Here is a 15,648-nt window from a genome sequence, read left to right on the forward strand (position 1 = left end):
AGAGGAAATCATTTTTATAGGAGAGTCCTTACTAGAAGTTTTGAGGTTTTATTTTTACACCCCCTACTGTCTACAATGTAGCGGACAATGTAGAGTAAGAAACTAGAAAACTTTTGCCTGAATGTTTTATTATATTTTATCAAGCCCATAGGGGGATGTTGGACTCTCTCCCTATGAGATTTGGTTTGGGAGTGTGTTGCTCACTTGCTTATATTTTGTCTCAGCAGCTGAAGTCCTCCATTCGGATCTCACAGAGAATGTTGCTGATTTTTTAAGGTTTTTGACAAACTCATTTATGTGTTTTCTCCCCAATTCCAGATCCTAAAAGTTTGGAAGGATCTAAAACTAAAGCCAGGTGACATGTGGATTGTTAAGAGACATTTATATATAAGGAAATGTTTGGAGACTCAGTACAGTATCTATTTCATGTACAGTTTTGCAAAACTTGAAGGAAAAGTCACCTGGATCCACACCAGACACTGCAAAAATGACTAAATGAAAGAAATCTCTGTGTTTGATTTGTTTCCCTCTTGCGATCACAGTCTAGGGTACTTTTTGATTCAATTACTTTAATTGTAAGGAATATATATATTTGAAAAGTAGTTTAGCCATGTTGAAGTCATATTTGTCTTTTGTACCTCTTCCATTTTATGTAGAATTGTCTGTGTTTACATGTGCTGATAAGTCAGCATACCAGCAATTAAGCTAGAAGGCCATTCGGGCCACAGGAGTGTACAGCCAGTTCTCTGTAAATATGTCTTATCAATCATTTGTTTTTCACAGTGAAAAGTCGTTTTGTAATGAAAAAAGCTGCTCAGCTATTATTTTCTCCACAATGGAGTTTTTGCCTCTTTGGCCAGGACTACCTCCACCTAAGCGTGTGGAGGTTCCAGGTTAAAGGTGATAGCAGGTATGGTTAGTGATCAAAATATTGATCAAAAGAGAGGAGACTGTAATGGAAATTTGTAGGTTCTGTATATAATTGTATTCTATTTTATATGTATTGCACAATGCCCTCACTGTGCACACGGCACTAATAATGTTTTCAGTACATGTTTTGCATTCTTTCGAGTTCTGATTAGAATAAGCCTGCCTATGTAACGCCCCTTGTTACCATAAACGTACAATTGTAATATTAATGTGATACCTACGTAATCATGTGTATAAAAGCCTTCAAATGCGTCATAATAAAGGAGAACGGTTATTTGGAAAGATGCTGAGCGTATCTTTTGTGTCTGTTCCCTACTGCAGTAGTTATTAATTTGGAACCACTAATCAATATGAGGATAGGAGTTGCCTATCATCAAAATATCCATTTCAACGCTATGCATATTTACCAAAATAAATGGGCGCTTTGGGAAACTTCACTATTGTTGTAATTTTCACCACAGTTATCTTTCTCAAGCATATTCACAGATCCTTTTTTACTAATACTTTTGTGATTCCTAATCCAAGGTTTGAATTCTGTCACTAGAAATGTTATTAACTAATGAATATTGGATTATCATTTCATATCTTTACTTGTACAATTCATCCTACTGTCAACTTTTTGTACTATGACCTTATCTATAATAAAAACCGTTTATAAACAAAATAAAAGGTGGTGAATTTTAGAGATGTTAAGGAGGTGAATTCTACAAACTTTTTACAGCTATTGGACTTGAGGCTGAAAGTAGGGGGGCACCTGCGGCAGGGATATTAATAGCTCAGTTTTAGAGAGATTTAGTTTAAGGAAGTGGTGCGATATCCATGCTGATATGTCAGTTAGTAATATTCAGAGGAAACGCAGCATCAGGAAATATAATCGTTTTTAAAGTAAAAATAATTTATTTAAACGTTACTATACATATATAGAGACAGTTTTTTTTTTTCCATTAAAATGTATCTTACCTTTTTGTATTTTGTTTGTACTTTTAAGGCTGTTTTATATCTGCAATTAAACAGCAGCTTTTTTTTTTGTATTTAAAGGTTAAAACCCAAAATGAGCGACCAGCTTAAATTCATTGTTGAAAAGCTCAATAAGGAGCCATTTAAGAAGAATTTTAACCTAATAACATTTGATTCCCTGGAGCCTATGCAGCTGCTGCAAGTCCTAAATGATGTTTTTGCTGAAATTGACCCAAAGGTAATGCATGCTTTTTATCTTTTACTATAATTACCATGCCTTGCAAAATGAAAGTTGTTCAATAAACCTAGGGAAATAAATTATAGTCATATAATATACAGTGACTTGAAAAAATATTCATACCCCTTGAAAAAGATTTTATGTGATGGATCAACACAAAATGGCACATAATTGTGAAGTGGAAGGAAAATGATAAATGGTTTTCAAAATGTTTTAACAAATAAATATCTGAAAATTGAGGCATACATTTGTATTCAGCCCTCTTTACTGTGATACCCCTAATTAAAATCTAATAAAACCAATAGCTTACAGAAGTCACCTAATTAGTAAGTAGAGTCCACCTGTGTAATTTAATCTCCGTGTATATATATATAGAGCTGTTCTGTGAAGCCCTCAGAGGTTTGTTAGAGAACCTTAGTGAACAAACAGCATCATTAAGGCCAAGGAACACACCAGACAGGTCAGGGATAAAGTTGTGGAGAAGTTTATATATATATATATATATATATATATATATATAATTTATATTTTCCAAGCTTTGAATCTCACGGAGCACTGTTCAATCCATCATCCCAAAATGGAGAGATTATGGCACTATTGCAAAATTACCAAGACATGGTTAAGGACCGAGTCTCTTTCTGAGATTTGCTGTTTACAAATTTAAAACTGTTTTTTTTGCTAGAAAATTAATTAGAACCCCCAAACATTATACTTTTTTTTTTTTTTTTTCTCTAACAATCTAGAGAATAAAATGGCGGTTGTTGCAATACTTTCTGTCACACTGTATTTGCGCAGCGGTCTTACAAGCGCACTTTTTTTGGAAAAAATACACTTTTTTAAATTTAAAAAATAAGATGACAGTAAAGTTAGCCCAATTTTTTTTATATTGCGAAAGATAATGTTATGTCAAGTAAATTGATACCCAACATGTCACGCTTCAAAATTACGCCCGCTTGTGGAATCGCGACAAACTTTTACCCTTAAAAATTTCCAAAGGCGACATTTAAAGAACTCTACAGGTTGCATGTTTTAAGTTACAGAGGAGATCTAGGGTTAGAATTATTGCTCTCACTCTACCGATCGTGGTGATATCTCACATGTGTGGTATGAACACCGTTTTCATATACGAGCGCTACTCGCGAATGCATTCACTTCTGCACGCGAGCTCGTCGGGACGGGACGCGTTAAAAAAAATAAAAAATTCTTATATATTTTACCTTTTTACTTTTTCATTTTTACAATGTTTGTTTTTTTTTTTAAAAATGTTAAAAGTCACTTTTATTCATGTTACAAGGAATGTAAACAATGTAATTGTAATAGAAAAAAAGCATGACAAGAACTCAAAAAGACCTCAGATCTCATATTTACACTAAAATGCAATAAAAAAAAAATTGTCATTTAAAAAAAAAATGGCCTTTTAAGAGCTGTGGGCGGAATTGACGTTTTGATGCTTCTGCCCAGCAATTGTATGGAGATGGATAGGGGGCGACATAAAACTGGGGCGGGCGGTCGGTAAGTGGTTAATCAGAGAAGCAGCCAAGAGGCCCATGGTAACTGTGGAGGGGCTGCAGAGATCCGAAGCTCAGGTGTAAGAATCTGTCCACAGGACAACTATTAGTTGTGCACTCCACAAATCTGGTCTTTATGGAAGAGTGGCAAGAAGAAAGCCATAAAAAGTCCTGTTTTCAGTTTGGGAGAAGCTACGTGGGCAAACAGGCAGAAGAAGGTGCTCTGGTCAGATGAGACCAAAATTAATTTTTTTTGTCTAAATGCAAAACACTATGTGTGGCACAAAACTAACACTGCACATCACCCTGAACACACCATCCCCACCGTGAAACATGGTGGTGGCAGCATCATGTTGTGGGGATGCTTTTCTTCAGCAGGGACAGGGAAGCTGGTCAGATTTGATGGGAAGATGGATGGAGTTAAATACAGGGCAATCTTATGCCGCGTACACACGGTCGAAGAATCCATCGGAATGCGTCTTATCGGACCGTGTCTTCAGATAATCCGACTGTGTGTGGTATGCATCGGACTGATTCCGTCCGACCCAATTTTCCAACATGTTGGAAATATTTCCTGACCAACTGGGCCGGTCGGACGTAATCCGATCATGTGTAGAGAATTTTGATCGGACCAAGTGCCACGCATGCTCAGATCAAATTCCTACATCAAAGCTATTGGCTACTAGCCTGAATCTAGTCCCATCGTAACGAAATTATGTCATCACGTTCTGAAAGATCGGATTTTTCGACAACTTAGTCCGACCCTGTGTATGCAACAGTTTCGGACACAATTCGTCAGACTAAATCTGACGGACAAAATCCGACGGATTTGGCTGTGGAAATCTCCGACCATGTGTACGTGGGCTTAGAAGAAAACCTGTTGGAGTCTGCAAAAGACTTGAGACTGGGGCGGAGGTTCACCTTCCAGCAGGACAACAACCCTAAACATACAGCCAGAGCTACAATGGAATGGTTTGGATCAAAGCATATCCATTTGTTAGAATGCCCCAGTCAAAGTCCAGACCTCAATCCAATTGAGAATCTGTGGCAAGACTTGAAAATTGCTGTCCACAGAAGCTCTCCATCTAATCTGACAGAGCTTTAGCTATTTTGCAAAGAAGAATGGGCAAAAATGTCACTTTCTCTAGATGTGCAAAGCTGGAAGTGACATCCCAAAAGACTTGCAGCTGTAATTATAGGGAAAGGTGGTTCTACAAAGTATTGACTCAGGGCTGAATATAAATGCACCCCACGTTTTTCACATATTTATTTCTAAAAAGTTTGAGAACGATTTATCATTTTCTTTCCACTTCACAATTATGTGCCAATTTGTGTTGGTCTATCACATAAAATCCCAATAAAATACATTTATGGTTTTGGTTTTAACATGACAAAATATGGAAAATTTCAAGGGGTATGAATACCTTTCCAAGGCACTGTAGTGAGTTGTTTTTCATGGTTGTGTATTCACTCTTTTTTTTTTTGTGTGTAAACAAATATAAAAGACCCCCCCATGTATTCAACAACCAGTGAAGGACCTTGGTAATAGTCCCAAAAAGTACCTTGGGTGTATGCCGTTCACCCTGGCCACTATTGCTGGTCAATTCCATGACTTGCTCTGCAGTGTAACTTCTGAACAGTAGCAATGCAAAACAGAAAGCTTGCGTAATGAGCCTATATACTGTATGATTTTAAACTACATATGCATAAATACTATTTTTTTTAATAGAAAAAAAAACAACAAGTCAATGATAAGATTGTTTTACATCGAGTTGGTCTCCTATACAGTATATGTTTGAAAAAAAGTTTGAAAAGATTGTGCGTTACATTAACCACTTGCCGACCAGCGCACGACGATGTACGTCGACAGAATGGCACGGGCAGGCAAATGGGTGTACATGTACGTCCCTCTAAATTTGCCGCCCTGCCATCGGGAGCGCGCCGGTCGGGAGCCCCGTGAGTCCGGTCGCAGGACCCGCGGACTCGATCGCCGCGGGCATCCCCGCGATCGTCTCACAGAGTGGCCGAATGAAGAAATGCCGTTGTAAACAACATTTCTCCATTCTGCCTAGCAACTAATGACGCTGATCTCTGCTCTATGTGATTGGAGCAGAGATCAGTGTTCACTAAATGAAAGCCCAGCCCCCAACAGTTAGTAGCACACCCCTAGGAACACTTAACCCCTACACTGCCACCCACTGGTTAACCCCTTCACTGCCAGTGTCATTTACACAGGAATCACTGCATTTATATAGCAGTGATTACTGTATAAATGACAATGGTCCCAAAAATGTGTCAAAAATGTCTGATGGGTCCCCCACAATGTCGCAGTCACAATAAAAATCGCTGATCGCCGCCATTACTAGTAAAAAAAAAATAATAAAAAATTATTAATAAAAATGCTATAAAACTATCCATATTTTGTAAACGCTATAACTTTTGCGCAAACCAATAAATAATCGCTTATTGCGATTTTTTTTTTTTTTTTTTTTTTTTTTTTTTTACCAAAAATATGTAGAAGAATACGTATCGGCCTAAACTGAGGTAAAAAATGTTTTTTTATATATTTTTGGGGGATATTTATTATAACAAAAGGTAAAAAATGTGTTTTTTTTTCAAAATTGTCGCTCTATTTTTGTTTATAGCGCAAAAAATAAAAACCGCAGGGGTGATCAAATACCACCAAAAAAAAGCTCTATTTGTGGGAAAAAAAGGACGTCAATTTTGTTTGGGAGCCACGTCGCACGACCGCGCAATTGTCAGTTAAAGCGACGCAGTGCCGAATCGCAAAAAGTGGTCTGGTCTTTGACCAGCAAAATGGTCCGGTCTGAAAGTGGTTAAACAGGCTAAGAACAGTTCATAATCACAGGCACCACAAGATGCATAGCTATGCCTTTCACCTATATCAAAATCTTTTCTAAGTGACCTAAGATCCTCTAGATCCAGCTGTTTCAAGCAAATGATATTTCACTGCTATCCATCTATACAAAAGTGCCCCTTTGTGACCCTATTAGATGCAACAGCAGGAAACACTTGCCATAATTCTTTTGCTGAATCTTATAAAGGTAAAATTGGTACATAAACGAAGCGGAAACATGAAGTATCAATACACCTTGTACAAATATTGCTCCTCAAATATAAAGTAAAAACGACAATGGCCTGATAGTGTGAAATGACTTAGTTAAAGCAAGACTTATAGAATAGCTATTTGTAAACGCAAGTTAAGCATCTATAACAGAAGATCGATTGTTCACAAACGTTGCTAAAAAGAGCAACATCAAGGCCAGTGATGGCGAACCTTGGCACTCGAGATGTTTTGGAACTACATTTCCCATGATGTTCATGCACTCTGCAGTGTAGTTGAGCTTCATGGGTGTAGTTCAAATGTAGTTCCAAAACATCTGGGGGGCCAAGGTTCTCCATCATTGATCTAGGCAATCAAAACTTGATATAACTCTAAAGTCAGAGCGAAGGTCAGGTAAGAATTTGACAGCTGATCCTGGCTACGCAGAAAACAATGCTTACATGCCAAAAGGTACCAGTTTTTATTAGGGATGCACCGATCCTATTTAAAAAAAAAAAAAAACTGAGTACAGTCAGAGTGCAAGGTTTAGGGCACAGTACATGCAGAGTGCATGGTTCAGTTCTCCTCCACCACTCCTTTCCACTGCATTCCATTCTCATTCACATGATCCCCCATCCACCCCTCCTCAGCTCTGACTCCTGTTCACACCTCCTATTGCCTTCATCTGCTCATCCCTCCCTTAAATGCTACATCCTGCAAATGCCTTTCAGTTGTACTAATGTAAAGTACCCAACCAACTCTAGCACAGACATCCCCTATTGCAAGCGCTGCCTCTCTACAGCCAGATCATCTGGTGGTGTCGGAATCCAGGCATTGGGGTCAGAGAAAGTGCAGCCTACCTCCCAAGGCCCTCCTCCCACCCCTGACAGTACTACCTGGAGTGCCAGCATCTCCTCGCACTGCACTCAGGGAGACAAGCTGTCAAAAAGCCCTGATCCTAGTACAGATTTAACTGATAGGCTGGGACTGATGTGTCCGGTTCAGGTCTGAGGTTACTTCCTGTTTCGGTTTAGGGTATCTAAGCATTTTCGCGAGTACCAATATTTGTGAAAATGCCTAGTGTCGGCACCAATACCGATACTAGTATATTATAGTTAATATACTATCGGTGCAACCCTAGTTTTTATACTTTAGTATTAGTCTATTCAATTTGTGAGAGGTTTTCTTTTAAAGTGGTTCTAAAAGCTAAAAGGTGTTTTGTGTGTGTGTGTGTGTGTGTGTTTTTTTTTTTTCCCTTCATGAATTTTATGTAATAAGGTAAAAAACCTCTTGCGTGCAGATCTAGCGATAAGCAAGAGGCTCTCTCAATGCTCTCCCTCCTCATTGGCTCAGATACAGCAGCGGGAGCCATTGGTTCTTGCTGCTATCGGTCACAGCCAGTGATGGGGGTGGGGTGAGGGGGGGGCATGGCAGAACAACGCTCTGTGTGTCTTATGCAGGGCTCGGTAGTAAGCATGCACAAGTGCCCTCATAACAAGGGGCTTGGAGTGCGTCATTTGGCGGAAGGGAGGAGCCAAGAGTGACAACGGGAAATCAAGAACAGGAGGATTGGGGCTGCTCTGTGCAAAACAAACAGAGCAGGTAAGTATGACATGTTTGGTATTTTATTACAAAAAACAAGCCTTTACGTTTTAAAGTGAAATAAATGGCAAAAAATAATACAATGCTAAGAGTTAGGGATTTTTGGCACAAGAGACATGTAACTTCCTATTTCCCCTAGTAATTTTTATTTTTTGTGTACAGTGTACGGCACAAGTGTTGTACAGAGTATACTCTCGGCTCGTTCTCAACATCTGAGAACACCCCTGGTACACAACAAAAGCTCATCCCCGATCAACAGATTTTTCTTCCTCTTTAAAATGTTTATTACATTTTAAACTTGGAGCAGAAAATAATTGAACATCATCTGTATTAACATATTGCTAATATGCCCCCTTCCACATGGAGTTGCCCAGCAAAGAAGACCATCTTGTAATTACTCCTGATTTTGAAGGACCAAATTATTGATCAGTACCAGAGATAAAAATCTGGGGCAGTTTTTCACAGTTGTATTGAATGATGTGCCCTTAATTTCCTTACTTCAATGTATGCCAGTTTATCTAAATCTCCTCTCTGAAGTGTGACTACTGATCACCAACAACCTCCAAATGTTTAGGGAGTTTTCAAAGTCATCTCCCTATTCATTTAAAAATCTATCAATAAATGAAAATGTTCTTTATGCGGGGATCTTATTTACTAAAACTTAAGTGAAAGTAAAAGAAAATCCCAAATAGTGGGTTGTCCACAGAAAGTAATAGAGGGGAAATCTTCCAATGGGGATACGTGACTCTGGTGGCCTGGGGGGCCCCAATGGATTCCTTAATTTGCAGGGACTTTCTCTCACTTCCTATATGGCTATGGGACTGGAAGTGAAGGGAAATCTCCACAGGGACACAGAGACACAGATGGCAAAAAAAAAGTGACAGGGGTTATTACTCTCCCTTACTCTATCCAAAATGATAAAAAAAAGTCCATTATCGGCTCCCCCAGCCCCCTCCCTCCCCCCAAATATTTACCTTGCTCCTCTTTCGATCCAGCGCTGTGCCTGAGAGCATCATCGCTGATCTTTCACTCTCCTCACAGGACTCAGAGCCTGGCTCTGGAACGAGCCCACTTGTCTGCCCCCATAGCAAGTGCTTGCTTAGGGGGAAGCCACGGAAAAGGAGGAGCCATGATCGCCAGTGGAGAACCCTGGAAGCAGAGGTGGGGGGTCACTCTGTGCAATACTATTGCACAGAGAAGGTGAGAATAACATGTTTATTATTTTAATTTAAACAATTGCCTTCAATAACACTTTAAGTAGCACTTACAGAAGTTATAGATCTTGTCCCACCCCCAGTCTGTGAATAAACATCGAAAGAAGAAGCAGCACATTAATGAGATCACCTTTCTGTCACTCTGCTCTATTTCTGCACTGTAAAACAACTTAATGGTTCCTTCTACTTGTATCTCTTCCAGCTCAGTTGTAAAGGAGATTTACAAGAGGTTGATAAAATGCAAAATTGGGTGCTTACACTGCTTGCATTAAAAAAAATTACACTATTATTAAATACAGTGCTATATTAATGTGTGTCTTTTAACATCTGCATGAAGTTCAGCTTTAAAACAGAAGTATGGGGTTTTTTATTTTTTAGTATCATACTTTCTTCACTGGATGCAGCATCGGACCGAGTCTGCATCTGTCCCCCCTCCCCCGCGCGATCAAACATAGCCGATGGCTCGGTTCACACAGCTCCCCGAGCAGAGAGCTGCTGACTGTCAATCAGCACCTCTCCGCTCTGCTCCTCCTCGCTCACTGGATCGTTGAGCTGTGGAGGGGGCGGATCGGCCAGCTCAGACTCTTAGCTGCTTGTGGAGAGGCAAAGATGGGTGTCAGTCCAGCACCTGGCAGATTCCATTGTCTGGATTACACGGTGCCTGGACTGATTTTTGTTATGCCAGCAGAGAGTGGACTGAAGACAAAGGGGTCCCAGGAGTGCAAAGCTAATTGCACTCCTGTGATCCACAGGAGAAGCTCAGCCAAACGAGCTTGGGCTATACTTCTCCTTTTTAAGTTTTTAAAGGGCTGAAGAATCCTCTGTTTCTCTTGGAAGTAGCTCTTTAAGAGCACATATATCATGCTTAGAAACTGATATAATCAGTATGTATGATTGCCAATTTAATATATTTGCATTCTGGGTTCTCAGCACATGGACAGGTTTTTATAAAATAAAATGTGGAATCATGAGAGTTTCTACTTTATTACAACAAAGGCAGCAGCAGAAATCGGGTGCTATGTTTTAGAAATGTTTTAGAAATGTAATGTTAATGTTTTAGAAATTAAAAATTATTTTCCTTCTGGGGCAAATGTATGGAATAATCATGGTCCTGAAAAGACAGATACCCTCAAACAGGAAGAAAGACTGTGCCTCAACCAGAAACTTACACCATGGTCTGTCTGAATTATTTACATTTAAATGTGGAAGAGTGTTTAGAATGATGAATTCACTTATGTGATATATCGCAAGAATGTAATAAAGTCCGCAAGAATGTGGTGTTTTCTTTCACCTTTCACTTTGTGCAACAATAATAGTGTGATATATGTCATAATATTAATATTTTTGTCCTTTTTCTGTCTCTGAAGCATTCTGTCGACATTCGTGAGGAAACGCCTGACCAAACAGCAAAGAGAATGTTAAATATTCTTGGTATCCTTAAATATAAACCTCCAGGAAATGCAGCAGACATGTAGGTACCAATAATCATCAAAGACCGAGACTTTTGCTTTGTAAGAAACCTGTAAGAAAGACCTATTTATTACACAACTCCTTTGTACTGCAGATCTAATTGTCAGACTTGCACAATTATTCATTTGTAATTTTCTTCCTTCAATAATTGTTGCTTCCTCAGTGTAGTCGATCTTTCTTTATTTGTTTTCCCTTTCTCTGTCTGCTGTATAAATCCTCTATATTTTTTATGATGAAATATTGTGGCCCCTCTTTGTAGTAACACAAAGGTTGCTCTGTATCCCTGTAGTTTTTAATTGTTGTATATGCTTATATATATATATTTTTTTTTTATAAAGTAGGAAGTTTCTTTGTTATGTGGTATTGTCAAGAATGGATATGAAGTGGTGTTGCTCTGCTCTGTATATGTGTGTTCATATGCGCATACAGTGCATTCAGAAAGCATTAACATCGCTTCACTTTTTCCACATTTTGTTATGTTACAGCCTTATTCCAAAGAAGTTTCTTTGAAATCATTGCAAATTTATAAAAAAAATAAAAAAATAAAAAAATACACATGTACATAAGTATTCACAGCCTTTGCCATGACATTCAAAATTGAACTCGGGTGCAACCTGTTTCCGCTGTTAATCCTTGAGATGTTTCTACAACTTGATTGGAGTTTACCTGTGGTAAATTCAGTTGATTGGACATGATTTGGAAAGGCACACACCTGTCTATATAAGGTCCCATAGTTATTTGTGCATGTCGGAGCACAACCCAAGCCATGAAGTCCAAGGAATTGTCTGTAGACCTCAGAGGCAGTATTGTATTGAGGCACAGATCTGCGGAAGGGTACAGAAAAATTTCTGCAGCATTGAAGGTCTCAATGAGCACAGTGGCCTCCATCATCCGTAAATGGAAGAAGGTTGGAACCACCAGGACTCTTCCTAGAGTGGGCCACCCGGCCAAACTCAGCGATTGGGGGAGAAGGGCCTTAGTCAGGAAGGTGACCAAGAACCTGATGGTCACTCTGACAGAGCTCCAGTATTTCTCTGTGGACAGAGAAAAACCTTTCAGAAGAACAACCATCTCTGCAGCACTTCACCAATTAGGCTTGTATGGTAGATTGGTCAGACAGAAGCCACTCCTCCCTTAAAGGCACATGACAGCCCGCCTGAAGTTTGCCAAAAGACAGCTGAAGGATGCGCAGACCATGAGAAACAAAATTTTCACGTCTGATGAAACAAAGATTGAACTCTTTGGTCTGAATGGCAAGCGTCTTATCTGGAGGAAACCAGGCACCGCTCATCACCTTGCCAATACCATCCCTATAGTGAAGCATGGTGTTGGCAGCATCATGATGTGGGGATGTTTTTTAGCAGCAATGTACAGAGACATCCTTTATGAAAACCTGCTCCAAAGCGCTTTGGCTGTCCAGACTGGGGTGAAGGTTCATCTTCCAACAGGACAATGACCCTAAGCACACAGCCAAGATAACAAAGGAGTGGCTACAGGACAACTCTGTGAATGTCCTTGAGTGGCCCAGACTTGAACTGATTTGAACATCTCTGGAGAGATCTGAAAATGGCTGTGCACGACACTTCCCATCCAACCTGATGGAGCTTGAGAGGTCCTGCTAAGAAGAATGGGAAAAACTGCCAAGCTTGTAGCATCATACTTAAAAAGACTTAAGGCTGCAATTGGTGCCAAAGGTGCATCAACAACGTATTGAGCAAACACTGTGAACACTTATGTACATGTGATTTGTTTTCGCAGAGATTTCAAACAAACTTCTTTGCCATTGTCATTATGGGGTATTGTTTGTAGAATTTTTAGGAAAATAATGAATTTAATCCATTTTGGAATAAGTCTGTAACATAACAAAATGTGGAAAAAGTGAAGTGCTGTCAATACTTTCTGGATGCACTGTATATGAAGTGGTGTTGCTCTGCTCGGTATATGTGTGTTCATATACCAATATATAAAGTGGTGTTGCTTTGCTCTGTATATGTATATACACCTATATTAAGTGGTGTTGCTCTTTTCTGTTGCTAGGAATGCCAGTGCTTTACTCCTTTTTTACGGTTAATTGCTAGGATGCCTAGCACTGCCTGCAACATATAACATATAGGTAGTACAGTATACACTCCGTGCATCTATCAGATGCCTAAGCGGGGAGCCTAGAGGCAGAAAGGTGCAACTCCATCACACATGCATGGGAGTTGCACCATTACTGGCCACCCTATTTGCCACATATCCACATAAAGTGCTTCAGTATTTTATATAATAAATAAATATACTCTATTCGTGTCATGATAACAAAAAACACACTTATCAGTCCTGATCTAAGTGAAACGATAAATCTTCTGTAAAGTGCTTTGTGCAATACCCCAAAACTTCTGTGTGCCAAGCAAGAAATCCAGTGCAACCCATTTCTAACACACTCCGTATAATCAACTTGGAGTTATTCACTTTAAGGTCATTACATAAGACAAGGGAGCACCCTTTACATCTGGAAAGGCTTCTTCACAGTAAGAGATCTGAAAATGTGGAATAGACAACCTAAAGAACCAGTTCTGGCCAGCTCAGTAGATTGAAAAACGGGCTGGATGTATTCCTAAATTTACTAAATATAAATGGATATTAACTTTTATAGGTAACAGCACCAGGTATTGTTAATCCAGGAATTATCTGATTATCAAAAAGGAATTTATTTTTCTCGGACGATGCTTTAGGTTAGATTCAATGCAGGTCAGGGAACTCATGCTAAGATTTTCTATTTATGTATTGTATTTTTTATTTTTTTTTGTCTTAGTAAACTAGATAGACTTATGTGTCAGTAAAAAGTCACAAGAACAACTTAAATGTAAGACAATCATTTGTATTTATATTTTTTACATTTGACACTTTTGTAAGGTATTTTTTTTTTTTTTTTTTTAAGAATAATTGTATAACCTCTTTATTTTAGGAAAACATTTGTTACACTGTGAATTGATGATGATGATGATGTGAGACTATGCTAGTCTTTCCAACAAGACTTTCTTTAACCACTTGAGGACCACCGCATGGCAATGTACGTCGGCGCAATGGCACCAACAGGCACAAGCACGTACATGTACGCGCTCGCCTTCCAGCGGGTGGGGGGTCCGATCGGACCCCCTCCCGCTGGATGCGGCAGTCCGTTTCGCTGCAGGAGTGATCCGGGATGAGGGGATGGCCGTTGGTTTCTGGCCATCCCCTCTCGATCGCTCCTGGCGAATGAGAAGCTTCCCCCGCCTGTGTATAGTAAACACAGGCAGGGAGGAAGTGATGTCATTCTCCTCGGGGCGGTCTTTTTGACCGGACTGCGAGGAGAAGAGCGAAAGTAAGTGTGCACCAACACTACACTGACATGTAGGTGCACACAAACCCACCCCCCCCCCCATCGCCCCCCCTCCCCCTCCAAGTCAGTGTCACTAATTGCAGTGATCATTTATTTTCTGATCACTGCATTTAGTGTCAGTTGTGACAGTAAAAACTGTCAGGGCAGTTAGTGTTAGGTCCAGGGTAGCCCCCTACCCCCCAATAAAGGTTTAACCCCCTGATTGCCCCTAGAGTTAACCCTTTCACCCCCTTTTGCCAGTGTCACTAAGCGATTGTTTTTTTTTGATCGCTGCATTAGTGTCACTGGTGCCGCTAAGTAGCTAGTTATTTTTTTAGGTTCACCGCCAGGTTTTTATAGCGCTAGGTACCCTGATACACTACCCAATAATGGTTTTAACCCCCTGATTGCCCCTAGTTAACCCTTTCACCCCCTTTTGCCAGTGTCACTAAGCAATAATTTTTCTGATCGCTGCATTAGTGTCACTAGTGCCGCTAGGTAGCTAGTTATTTTTTTAGGTTCACCACCAGGTTTTTATAGTGCTAGGTACCCCCATATACTACCCAATAATAGTTTTAACTCCCTGATTGCCCCTAGTTAACCCTTTCACTAGCGATCACCGTATAAGTGCCACTGGTGACGCTGGTTAGCCAGTTAGTTATTTACGTTCCCCGTCAAGTTTTTATATAGCGCCAGGGACCCCCATATACTACCTAATAAAAATGTGAACCCCCTGATTGCCCCTAGTTAACCCTTTCACCAGTGATCACCATATAAGTGTTACGAGTGACTCTGGTTAGTTAGTTTGCTTTTTATAGCATCAGGGCACCCACCATTTATTACCCAATAAAGGTTTAACCCCCTGATCACCCGGCGGGTGATATCAATTAGGTTTTAGGGTCAGGGTCTGCGTCGCCCCAGGCAGTGCTAGGTTAGTGCCAGTACCGCTAACACCCATGCGCAAAGCATACACCTCCCGTAGTGGTATAGAATCTGAACAGATCAATATCTGATCTGATCAGATCTATACTAGCGTCCCCAGCAGTTTATGGTTCCAAAAAAACGCATTGTTAGCGGGATCAGCCCAGATACCTGCTAGCACCTGCGTTTTGCCCCTCTGCCCAGCCTACCCAAGTGCAGTATCGATCGATCACTGTCACTTACAAAACACTAAACATATAACTGCAGCGTTCGCAGAGTCAGGCAGAGTCAGGCCTGATCCCTGCGATCGCTAACAGTTTTTCTACTTTCCAAAATGGGGTCATTTGGGGGGGGGGGGGGGGGGTTTGTGCTATTTTGGCATTTTATGGCCTTCGAAACTG

At 40.1% G+C, this 15,648-nt stretch overlaps 1 protein-coding gene across 1 annotated transcript in view; it reads left to right on the forward strand.

The window, feature by feature from the left end:
* Window positions 1-15,648, forward strand: part of IFT81 (intraflagellar transport 81) — a 235,567-nt gene that overhangs the window by 10,459 nt on the left and 209,460 nt on the right. Inside the window, exons 2-3 of the mRNA XM_077461990.1 lie at window positions 1,969-2,125; window positions 10,881-10,984. Coding sequence (XP_077318116.1) covers window positions 1,982-2,125; window positions 10,881-10,984 — 248 coding nt within the window. The 5' untranslated portion in view covers window positions 1,969-1,981. The remainder of the gene's footprint in view (window positions 1-1,968; window positions 2,126-10,880; window positions 10,985-15,648) is intronic.

The sequence above is a fragment of the Lithobates pipiens genome, unplaced genomic scaffold (genome assembly GCF_037356315.1).
Source record: "Lithobates pipiens isolate NorthernLeopardFrog02 unplaced genomic scaffold, aLitPip1_a1.2 Scaffold_3, whole genome shotgun sequence".
In the NCBI taxonomy this organism is placed as follows: domain Eukaryota; kingdom Metazoa; phylum Chordata; class Amphibia; order Anura; family Ranidae; genus Lithobates; species Lithobates pipiens.